General features: G+C 37.4%; 2 protein-coding genes across 2 annotated transcripts in view; one reads left to right on the forward strand and one right to left on the reverse strand.

Moving 5' to 3' along the window:
* pkd1l3 (polycystic kidney disease 1-like 3) overlaps positions 1-1,147 on the reverse strand; it is an 11,738-nt gene extending 10,591 nt beyond the window's left edge. The window contains exon 1 of the mRNA XM_007553882.2: positions 770-1,147. Coding sequence (XP_007553944.1) covers positions 770-1,091 — 322 coding nt within the window. The 5' untranslated portion in view covers positions 1,092-1,147. The remainder of the gene's footprint in view (positions 1-769) is intronic.
* A 360-nt stretch (positions 1,148-1,507) lies between these two features.
* dhodh (dihydroorotate dehydrogenase) lies at positions 1,508-9,371 on the forward strand. Its single transcript, XM_007553883.2, has 9 exons — positions 1,508-1,606; positions 3,339-3,551; positions 3,645-3,844; positions 4,923-5,005; positions 5,341-5,528; positions 6,667-6,780; positions 7,584-7,737; positions 7,823-7,982; positions 8,540-9,371. The coding sequence occupies exons 1-9, from the start codon at positions 1,589-1,591 to the stop codon at positions 8,607-8,609; spliced, it is 1,200 nt and encodes a 399-aa protein (XP_007553945.1). The 5' UTR covers positions 1,508-1,588; the 3' UTR covers positions 8,610-9,371.
* The last annotated feature ends 2,641 nt before the right edge of the window (positions 9,372-12,012 follow it).

Consider the following 12,012-nt stretch of genomic DNA (forward strand, 5'->3'; position numbering starts at 1 on the left):
GGTTTGGTTGATCAACCAAACCAAACCAGGTTTGGTTGATCAACTCCGTAGATTGCTCAAATACAATTATGTATGCATGCAATTCTAATCTGAACGTCTTTCATTATTTTGCTTTTCAAACAGATTTATGTGTAGCTTAGATGAAATATAAAGTCATTTCTACTATGTTGCTTCATCAGCTTCTTTTTACTCAGATTGTTTTTCAGCAACTTCAGAATAATATGCCCTGTGTTTTGTTCAGTTTATAAAGAAGTTGGGTGCTTTTTCAATTATTTCTTTTAAGGACCTTTATCTTTAACAGGGGAAAAGTATTCAAAACTATTTAAATGAAGATGCTGTTGCAGCCTTGATGATAAGAATTCAAATGAAATCTTCAGATGCACCTCCCAAAAGAGAAGACAGCCACTTTACTGTGTCTATAATCTCTTAGGTTAGGTTTAATTTATTTTATATAATAAATTTTACATCTTTGTCTTCATTTGTGTTAAATTAATAATGACCATGTAGAGCTTGTGGAGCCACTAAACACTTGAGGTTAGATTAGGTGTATGTACTTTTACAACCTGGTAAGGACAAAATTACTTATTTTGACCATAGATGTAGTTCACACCATTTTTTTCTTGACAAAACTAACTGATCATGTGCAAACCAATTTGAAGAGGTTATTTTTCATAACTTTTTTTGTGAAGGCTAGACTAAACAAAAGATGTAAAGCAACATTTGTTTGCAATTGTAATAAGTTACAGAGAAGTGAAATAATTTGACTCACTTGGGGATGGATCCCTGTGATGTGCTTGGAACCCTTTTTCCACCCACCAGGTGAAGCTGCTGGTATTTTTCTCTCTGGTAGTGTTGCTCAGGAACATTTGGATTGGGCTATTCAGCACATTCAGCAGCTTCCCTCCTCTCTCCTTACAGCTGCTCCTTGCTTGGTACCAAGTTTTTGACTCCTCCACAAACTCCAAGCAGACATCTTGCCAAACAAACTCGCATGATGCTGTCAGGTCGCCGTCTGGGCAGGTCTCACACTTTTCGGTTAAAGACAGGTGTCCATAGGAGATCCACAGCAAGATAAAAGTTTGGAGTAACATGTCTATTGTGCTGCTGGCCCTGTGGCTGGACCTTCTACTGAGCTTGGTGCCTTCAGTCTTTCATATGAAAATGAGAAAACTTCCTCCAGGAAAAAAAAGCACTCTGCATATGTCCTTAGTACTTTAGGAAAATCAGTGCAGCCACTCAAACAAGATGCAAAGTGAAGGAGTTGCTTGATGTCACTCAAGTTGAGTCAAGTTTTCACTCCTTAAGCAGACCAATAAAATGTTCTGAACATAATTTATAATTTTAGCCAACATATGTTGTTTGTCAGTACGGTGTGTATGGCATTTATAACGCTTACGAATAATAATAATTTAAAAAAAAAAAAACGGTCTGTGTACTTTATGTAAATCTACTCCCTTTCTTGGTTGTATCAAAATTTTGGCCTTGTGACGTAAGTATCGCGAGAAGATGTGGAGGAAGCGTGAGAGTTTGTGTAACATGTAGGAAATAACAACACGGTGTCCTTTAATGCTGTAACGCAGCTTCCTCCATGGCGGGACGATTGAAGGTAAATTTGCACAATGTAGCAAAACGTGATTTTTCATCGAATTAGATGTTCCTGAACTACATGCCGTTCCGTGTCCCCGCTATGTTTCTTAGCTCTACAGCAGGAGCTAAACAATAAACACAGCCATTCATTTCTGTCGCTGACTATTAACAAGAGCACAAGTTACCCAAGTTTATTTTGCTGCTTTTATATAGCTATAATTTTGTTCAGCCTGGTGAAAATTAAAGGTAAGAGACGCTATTCGCCATGACTGAGAGAAAAACAAGATATGTCAACACACTCCTTTTATTCCGCACATTTCTTTTGCGCTTTTTCTTCCAGTACTCTTCATGGAAACCAGCACTTTTACCAGTCCTAAAATAATTGCTGAAGGTTTTTCTTCCACTTATCAAGACGTTTTTGAATAGTTTCCTATTTATTATTTATCATGAGGCACATTAAAGCAAAAGTACAAGCAAAACTTGACAATATAACCAGTGTGTTTTTTTTAAAGAGGCAGTAGTCCAACAGAAAAGACTCATTTGAGTGTTTTTTATTTGCTAAATCTAAATTATGCCTTCAGCTTGAAATATATATATATATATATATATATAACATTGTAAGAAGTCTTAATGAGTATTTCTCCAGGCTTTCTGTTGGCTCTTCTACAGTATCCTTTGGACTTTAAAACAAGTGATTAGAGATGCACCAATCAATCAACAGCCATTCCTCAGCTCATCTCTGACTGTTGATCAGTGAGTCAAACACTGAAACATCAAAATTCCCCCCCAATCCATTAAATGCATAAAAACTAAGAGCTACAAAATTTTTCTGCCCATAATCTGACCAAATCACATTTTTAATAAATAAATAAATAAATCAGGTCATGGTTGATGCAAGAACGTGAAAAAAAAACAAAAACGTACAACACATTTTCCTCTTCAGTTTGAGTTCATACAATAAGTCTGAATCATGAAATCAGGCCTCAAAGAAAACCGTAAATCAGTACAAGCAAAGTTCAAGCGTGATTGATGCATCTCTATCTCAATACATGACCATCTTCTGAATTTTAAAAAAATCTCTTATTTTTGTGTCGTCATCATTTAACTCTCACATGTGACCCAATGTTGTGTCTGAACCGAACAGGCAACCAATAACAAGTCAATTCAACTAATGTGTGTATGGAGCTTAAATGTTTACTAAAATCCCAACTTTGCTTTTTGAAGTCATGGTTCAGTACATATTTTGTACATATTGATTAAGGGAAACTAATAAATGATATATAATTTACTTCAACTGAAATGACTTAAAATAGCCTTATTTTTAATTCAGGATAATCAGGTGTGGCAAATTCTTGAATGCATTACACAATAATAAAACCTCCTAAAAATGGTTAGGATGATATATACATATTTTTCTGATATTTGAGAATACAAAATGTTTACATCACTTTGGAGCTGTTTAAAGTTGACACTAAACATGCTCATCAAGCAAGAACAAGTGGATTATTGTGTTTCCATATTCTCTGGCGTATTTATTCAATAACAGATAACAACCTTAGAGTTTGACATCTGAGTGGCATCGGCTTCACTTGTGTTTGTTATTTAGTCACTTGTACATCAGTCGGTATTCCTTTCTTAGCTCAATGCAGAAAACAAATCACCACAAATAAGGTAATTTTTGTAACCTAATTACAAACAGTTTAAACACAACTATTTTAATCTTTTTTTTTTTTTCATGGTTTCATCAACAGAAGCAGCTCAAAGAGGCGGTGAAGGTCATCAGCTCGGGCAGTCTTTTGTTTGCTTCCTACCTCACTGTTGTTGGAGATGAGCGCTTCTATGCCAACCAGCTGATGCCTTTGCTGCAGAGGCTTGTGGGCCCAGAAACAGCACATGTACTGTCAGTGAAGATGATAGGACTGGGTCTGGTTCCTCTGAACCGCTACCAGGACCCGACATCACTGGTAAGCAAGTAACTTCAATGTCTCCTCTCTGAACCGGACTCTTCCCGTAGAGATTAATCGAACGCTGTTCTGTTTGTTGCTGTGTGTCTACAGGAAGTGAATGTGTTTGGACTGAAGTTCAAAAACCCTGTTGGGATTGCGGCAGGATTCGACAAGCATGGCGAGGCTGTGGACGGCTTGTACAAACTGGGGTTTGGTTTCGTTGAAGTGGGCACGATCACACCAAAATCTCAGGAGGGAAATCCTAAACCCCGCGTGTTTCGACTCCCTGAAGATCAGGCGGTTATTAACAGGTATGTTTGGAAAGGCATTAAACTGCATTCTCTTTGTGCATTTTATCCCCTTACTTAGATCTATACAGGACAGTATAGATTTAACTAAGTAGACTCTGATTTGAGCTGTGTTTTACAGATTTCACATGTGTTCATGTAATGACCATTATTGAATAAAGTCAGTTGAATCTGTGCTGGGCACAAATACAGAAAAATGAGCTTGGTTATTCATCAAACATTTTTAGCTTATTAAATTCTGTACAAAATGTGATTTTGTGTAGTTTGCTTTTAAAATTTCAGTTCATAAAACTTAAATAACAGGAGATATAAGAGGAGATATAGTGGTCCACTTCTTGTGTACATCTTAAGGACCGGATCCATATCAGTGATTCACATATAGATATTGGGCTGCAGGTAACTATTAAAAAAAGTGGCACATTCTGCAAATCTTTCATTTAGCCACTTAAGCCTTTTTACGCAATCTTAGAAATGCATTAAAAATGCAAATAAAGAAACCAGTTTATTTTTTAAATAAGAAAATATGCAGTAACATCGCATTCCTTTAGTGCACACTTGACCATTTGTAGCAAAGGATGCATCTGGAGCTAAAAAAAATACTTCTAACGTCTGAAAAGCTTTTTTTCTTGACTTAACGTCAATACAGTGTAGAGCTAATCTGTTGGCTATTCTTTGGATTAACCAATTAGTAATTGGATAGCAAAAGATGCTTTATAGGAGATTTAATTTTTTTTTTTTTTTTACAGAATTTGAACCAGGTGAAGCTAAAACTTTCACTTGAGGAATTATGGGTTAAACATGTTTACAGACAAAGACAAATGTGTTTAAAAAAACATTTTTCCTATTTTTTGTAGAGTTTCGACTTAATTTTATTTTTTTCAGCAAATTATCTCTGTTGACTCTATATGCTCCAGTTAACAGTTAATTGATTACTAAATATGTGGGCAATTATTTTAGTAATCGATTCATCATGATTAATGTGACTAGTCATTTTAACCCGAATAGATCTAAGGTAGTAAAATAATAAACTAGACTTTAGGTCATTGGTGTTGTGAATGTCTTGTGCATTTCTTTTGTCAAGGTACGGATTCAACAGCTGTGGTTTGGCAGAGGTCCACACAAGGTTGAAGGCCAGAGGAGAAACGCAGCAAAAGCGCAGTAACAGTGAGTACGTCTCATGGTCCGTAGGTTATGCTGTAAGTATTTCAATTATACTTAAAGAAACACAAATGCAGCAAAGCAAATTAATGTTTTACTGACACAAGATGTTGGGATTTTAATCACTAGATTGTGTCGGAAGAGGTTAAGAGGAAATTCAACTGTTCTTTCTAATTTTTGCTGCATTTAAATGTTCCTGACCTCACCTTGTCTCACGTTTTGTTGCTCGCAGCTCATTTAGCGCATCAGCTCTCTCTGCCTCTGCAATGATCCAAGCTGTGTGTGTGTGTTTACCTGAACCTTGCTGTTTGTGTGTCTGCTCGTGCTTCTTTTGTTTACAGCTGGCCTTCCCCTGGGCATCAACCTGGGGAAGAACAAGCTTTCCCAGGATGCATCAGCAGATTACTCGGAGGGGGTGAGAGCTCTGGGTCCGCTCGCTGACTACCTGGTGGTCAACGTCAGCAGCCCCAATACGCCAGGCCTGCGAGATCTGCAGGGGAAGACTGAGCTCCGGCAGCTTTTACGCACGGTAGGACTCGCCGGATGTTTGATTTTTATGACCAGGAAAGAAAACTCCAGGGATTATTAGGTTGAAATTAATTATGAATTTTTGCTTGTGATATTATTATTGCAATAATAAACACTGGTATTACTATTATTGCTTGTTTTCCTGATGTCATGGAGTTCTACTTGAAAGCTGTTGCCCTTGATGATTAATAAAATCAGTTTTATGCCTGAACTGCCTCGTTATTTTATATTTTATATTACTTTATTCACTGACAAACTTAGAAAATAATTTCTAAAGTGCTGCACACACCACTCTCACCTTGTGACCAAAACAAGGTCAAAAGGTCCCATGCAGGTATGAATGGTTATGACTTTTTGTTAAAACTACTTTCTAACAGTGGGTGTTTGTACAAAAACTATTTTATAATTTAGATGTAATTGCTCATCTCTTAAACACCATGAATAAAAACATCACTCCATAAAGATCTTAACTTTTGTAGAAGTTGGACTGGATATTGATCTGCTCAGAAACATGTTTAAGGACAATTTCAATAACATCAGATGTATAGATTTGCAAGCGCAGCCATTACATCATGTTACCTTGACATCTTCTGCAGCCTGTTGCAGTTCCACGCTTTGACGTAATCTTAATTGTAATCTGTCTTTTTCATTTATTTCAAATGCTTGATGGTGACGCAGAATTGATTCAGCATTATTCATATAGAGCGCACTCTGTGTGTGTGTGCTGTAGTAAAGAGGTGCAAACATTGTTTTCCTTACAGCTAAAAGAATCTCAAGGGCAAAGTTAATGAATGCTGCTCTGCAGTAACATGGGTGACAAAAGCCCTTTGGCCAATGACCTCAATGCAAACTTGTTGGTATTTCTATTTATGCTGCTTAAAAGAGTCTTTGAAAGCCCTAGAGCATTTTCCATCAACCAATTATTCACAGCTGTTGGGATGAAATTCCAACAAATAAGTTTCTCTGCTCAATTAGGTTTTTTTTTATTATTATTTCTGTCAGTGAACAAATTCAGCATTTTTGTTTAGAAACTAGTTAAAATACGTGATTTTTTTAAAAGGTTATTTATATTTTCAGGGTTTCTTTCAGAGATGTTCTTTAAGCTCCTTCTGCCTTCTCGCCTCATCCTGTCTGCTCAGGTCATAAAGGAGCGCGATGCTCTGCAGGAAGTACGCAGACCTCCAGTCCTGGTTAAGATCGCTCCCGACCTCTCGGCCCAGGACAAACAGGACATTGCTGATGTTGTTACTGAGGTTTGGACATTATTCGGTGTTGGTCTGTGTGGAGTTTGCATTTCTTTTATCATTAAATGAAACAATTTGTATTCATAGGGTTTAATGTGATAAATTATTCAGCTACATAAAATCTGTTGTTTGTTCCAGATTATTTTTCATTTCTGTTGTCTCGTAGTAATAAAGACAGTGGAGTGTAGCAGGTCATGTCCTTCTGAGATGTCTTTAAAGTGTCATGTTTCCATGCAAACTGCCCGCACCCTTTGCAAAGCTGCAGCCACTTGTACTGCTGATGAAACGTCTGCTGCTTGTTTTGTGCTCATTTCAAATTAATTAGTTTTTTTCTGAAGAAATTAGGTTCTTAATAGTAATAAATAAATAGTAAAAAAAAATGTTTATTGGTTCCATTCAGCATCTATTTAGTACTTATTTAACGCAAATAAAGATGATCATACAATCAAATAAACACACTGAATAAAATGTTTAAACGTTAATTTATTTGAATTCATAAAAGTCAAATAGAACATGTTTTTAAATATTCAGACCGATATTTAAACTAATTTAGAGCAACTCTTGATTAAATAAACATATTACGAAGTTTCACGGTCATGAGAAACTGAAAAGATCTTTGAAAGGTTTTATTGAAAGTTTGTTAAACTTTTAAAATATTGCGTCTTTAACTAAAAACCAGCTTTGAACTTTTAATTTAATGATGTGATGAAGTTTATGGGTAAATATCGTCCTTGTCCTTTTACCGCTTATTTCTGCAGCGATGCAGGAACACACACCGCTTACGTCCTGTCATCTTTTCTCTGTGTTCGCAGTTGGGAGTAGACGGTTTGATGGTGTCTAACACCACGGTGTCCAGGCCAGAAACGCTTAAAGACCCACAAAGGTCTGAGGCTGGTGGGCTGAGTGGCCAGCCCCTCAAAGACCTCTCCACCAAGACTGTCAGAGAAATGTATAATCTAACCAAAGGTTGCTGTCTGCATCGTTTTCTCCATTTAATGTCCCTCTTAGAGTAAAGAGAGCACACATGAAGGGAAGCTCTGTTTGGTTTTAGGTAAAGTGCCGATCATTGGAATCGGGGGCGTGGCCAGCGGACAGGATGCGATGGATAAGATCCGGGCTGGCGCCTCACTGGTTCAGCTCTATACTGCCTTGACCTATCAGGGTCCCCCCGTGGTGACGAAGATAAAGCGAGAACTGGAGCAACTTCTTAAGTGAGTATGAACATGTACCAAAATTAACAATACCAAGCAAGTTTTTGACATCAGTCATTTAGGATGATGTGGTTTTAGCTTAAATGACTGAGAAAAATTCATCATACATCAAATGACGATGAGACTGACAGTATAGCTGCACACAAGCGATGAGTGTGTGAATGATTTGATTTGCAAGGAGATATTTGGTGGAGTTTGAAAGGGTGCATATTGGGGCTGCATGAGGTGGGCTGATCAAACAGTGCAACTCCAAGGCATGAATAAAAATATAATATAATAGTATTTCAAAACAAATCTTCCACCTCTATATATCAAGGCAATGCAAGTTAAGGCAATGCAAGTTACTTTGCAAAGCACCATTCACGTAATTCAGAACACTTTATAGGGAAACACAAGCTTAACAAGTAGCCTGTAGGCTGTAGTTAGAGACAGGGAGTCTCTAAGAATCCTCTTGACGCCTGTCTATTATTTGGTTGTTGTTAGTTACCTTTTCAGTAGCTGAAGCAGTATAAAGGGGTTTTCTATTACTATTACTAATACTTCTTTTCTTTGTTTAGAGATCAAGGTTTCAGCTGTGTATCTGAGGCTGTTGGAGCAGATCACAGGGAATCAGAGAGAAAATCTTAGCAAACCCTCTTAAGACGCTGCAGCACATGTAGCTGCCATCTTCTCCATAAAATCAACACAATCAAGTTTCTGTGATAAATTCAAATTTATTGTGATTGTTCATTAGTCCATTCTGATTATTAAGGTGGCAAATAAATCATCTGTTTTTATATTCCATCTTATATTTTCAGTACAATATCTTAATATTTGAATATTTTGTTTTGGTTACTGTACTGTAAAGCTGATCTGTAACCTGGTTACAGCAGGTCATGTTTTGTTACAATGTAACAGAAGTTTGTGTTTTTAAAATGCATGAAAACACCAAAGTGCTTAAACAGATTTTTAATGGTTTAGATATTTTTGTTTGTGTAAAGAACATAATGTGCCAAACGCGACATTTGGCTAAAACCTTAAAACTTGATTGAATTATTAAATACAGTTTAAACTTTAACCCAAGTTTTGACATGTTTTTTTTTTTCTGTTTATTGCTGTCAGTTGCTGCAGCTATAGAAGTGTAAGAACTTGATGTATTTCTGATGCATTGAAGTCCAAATCTCATTCATATTGTTCTTGGCATTCATGTGACACCTGCTTGAGATTAAGTGCTGCAAACCTGATTCCAGGCAAGACGCATTCAATTCAACAACTAGACAATTCAGTGCTTTAAATGATGAAAACATAAGTGTACATATCAGGAGCATAAACAAGGAAAGGAAACAAAAGAAAAGTTGGACAACATACTAAAATTGATGTTTCAGTAAATAAACATGAATAGTCAAAGGCAGCTGTGGGTTTTTCAGCCTTGATTTAAATAAACTCTTTTTCTGGAAGTTTGTTCCAGATTAGTGCAGCACAAAACCTGAATGCTGATTCTCCATGTTTGGTTCTGGTTCTGGGGATGCAAAGTCTTGAGCTGGAAGACCTGAGTGGTCTGGAAGGTTGATAAAAACAACAACAGACCTATAATGTATTTTGGTGCAAAGCCATCCAGTGATTTATAAGTTAGTGGTTGATTTGGTGGAATTGTCATTTCCATTTTTTATACTCTGCCCAATATTGGTACTAAACTTGATATTTATGACCACGCTAAACCCCTAATTTTCTAAATTTTCTCAGTAAAGACATGAGCAAATTCATTGTGGGTTCAATAAAGGGCAGTTTAGATAATACAGCCTGTTTGAAGCTGTGATCTTTGAAAGAGTTAGTAATTCCCGCCGCTATCTTTCAAGCAGTCTCTTTCCTTTGTGTGTGTCATGGAACATCAGTAAATGTACATGAATGCTGACTGAGTGATTGTTACACGTGAGTATTTTTAAGATGACTTTGCAGCAACAAAGGAAGTCCGCACATAGCTGTGTGTTTTCATGTCCAGATAATTGGAGCAGATGGCTGCTCTAAGAAATATTCTTGGCACTTTTTATCACTTATCAACATTGAAATGCTCAAAAAGTGCCCAGAATAGGTTATATTTATTAGTAGCTGCCTGTGAAGGCAGCAAGGCTGTGAGGATCAGCTGTGAGCTGCTTCTTTCTCTCCTGAGGCAAAGTCCAGACCGACTCATCCCATATGTGGTGTCAGAAGAGGAGGGGAAGCAAAACTTTCTGAACTGTTGGCCACTTGGATGTACGGGTTCCTCAAATAACTTCTGTCGTTGCTCCGAGGTAACAGTGGTGACCGCACAGCTCCTGTCCCTGGGCGCCTCACTTGGCTTTGAATTTTAGAGCTAGCAGGAAACGAAAGGTTCACTGTATCATTTCTCTTGCGTAACTCTTAAAGCCGTTTCTTCTTAAATTTCGCCAATCATTCATGTTGTAGATATGCTTCTGCTCAGCTCACCTGATTGAACTGATTGCACTGCCTCATCAGCAAGCGCTGCAAAAATTAAGTTGATTGCCCACTCATGTAATTCAGGTATGAGACAGGATTGAAGCACCTCAAACATGGACGTCAGTGGGCTCTGGGGACCAGCATTGAGAAATGCTGCTCTGTCGTATTAATAATACAAGAGCCTTCTAATATCAGGTCTGAGGCATTGAAACAGAGAAATAGGTAATCAATAGTGCGATATCCCCCCCCAAAAAAAACAACAAATATGCAACAGAATGGATGAAAAATTTCCAGATGTCAACCTGACTAAAATGTTGGGGTGGGGTGTAAAAACAAATGTCTGCAAACCTGAATGAAGTTGAGTGCTATTGTAAGACAAGAGAGAGAAAAATGATTGTGCAGTGATTGAAGTCATAAAGAAATCACTTGACAGAACTGATACTGAAAAGATGGTTCAACATGCTTGTAAATCACATAATGTGCTTTGTTTTTCCCCTTGATTTTTTTTTCCCATTGAGTAGAAGAAACACAATTTCAGCCTCTAAATCTTTTGAATATTTCTGAATATGTTGCTGGCAGTCATGAGGAATCCAGACAATATGATTAACCAGAAAACTGTTCCAGATTCCTCAAGCCTCCAGTGGTTTCTAATTCTGGTAATTTGATGACATTTACTGCAGGATGAGGTCAACACTGGGAAGAGTCTCATTAAGAGTCGGATGGACTGTTACGAAATCTGGTCTGCACATTAACCCCACCCATTAAGAAGATCTGTTACATCATTAGTGATTGCCAGACTCTGGCCGCATCAATAGTCTTGATTCATAAGCTGAACTCTGTGCAGAACTTTCTGCTAGTGACATTCACCGAATGCCACCAGTGGCTGTAAGGACAATCAGACCAGCCTCTGCTGCATTTTTGATTTACAGCACCAGGTACCACCAGATTTTGCTAATATGGACTTTTTTTGTTTGTTTGTTTGCTTGTTTCGAAACGCATCCTATGTTGCCATCAACAAAAGAGTATCAGAGAAATCAGAGCCTTCAGCTCTGTCGGCGTCATTCTGTGGGGGAGGCTTATCTCAGACAACAGAACCATGAAAACATACACAGCACTCATTCTCAAGAGGAAGTCTGCATTACACTGCCAAACACTTGAGATCAATGCAGCCTTGTTCTCAAAGTTGGATTAAACCATGAAAACCCTGCAGGAGTTTGTGCTATGAAGCATCCGTGTAACTTTTCTTTACACGGATGCTTCCATGTAAATCCTGTTCATTAAGATTAATTATTTAGATCTTTTTTCTTAATTGAAATAAACATGCAAGCCTTTTGGGGGCTTAGAACAACTCTACACTTTATATTATTAAACTTGGGCTGATCTACTAAAATGCAAATTGGCCCTAGCTCCAGTTTCACAGTTCGCTTGGCTGCACATGCTCTGTTTGGACTCTGCTGCAAAAGAGTTTTTCAAAGTTCAAGAGCTTTGAATCAGAAGAGATGTTTGATTGAGTAAAGTACAAATCAAATCAGCTTGTAATGTCAATTTATAACAATTTTAAATGGGTCGAAAAAAATCAAACATTGTAAAGGCGATG

The sequence above is a fragment of the Poecilia formosa genome, unplaced genomic scaffold (assembly GCF_000485575.1).
Source record: "Poecilia formosa unplaced genomic scaffold, Poecilia_formosa-5.1.2 Scaffold60, whole genome shotgun sequence".
Taxonomy (NCBI): domain Eukaryota; kingdom Metazoa; phylum Chordata; class Actinopteri; order Cyprinodontiformes; family Poeciliidae; genus Poecilia; species Poecilia formosa.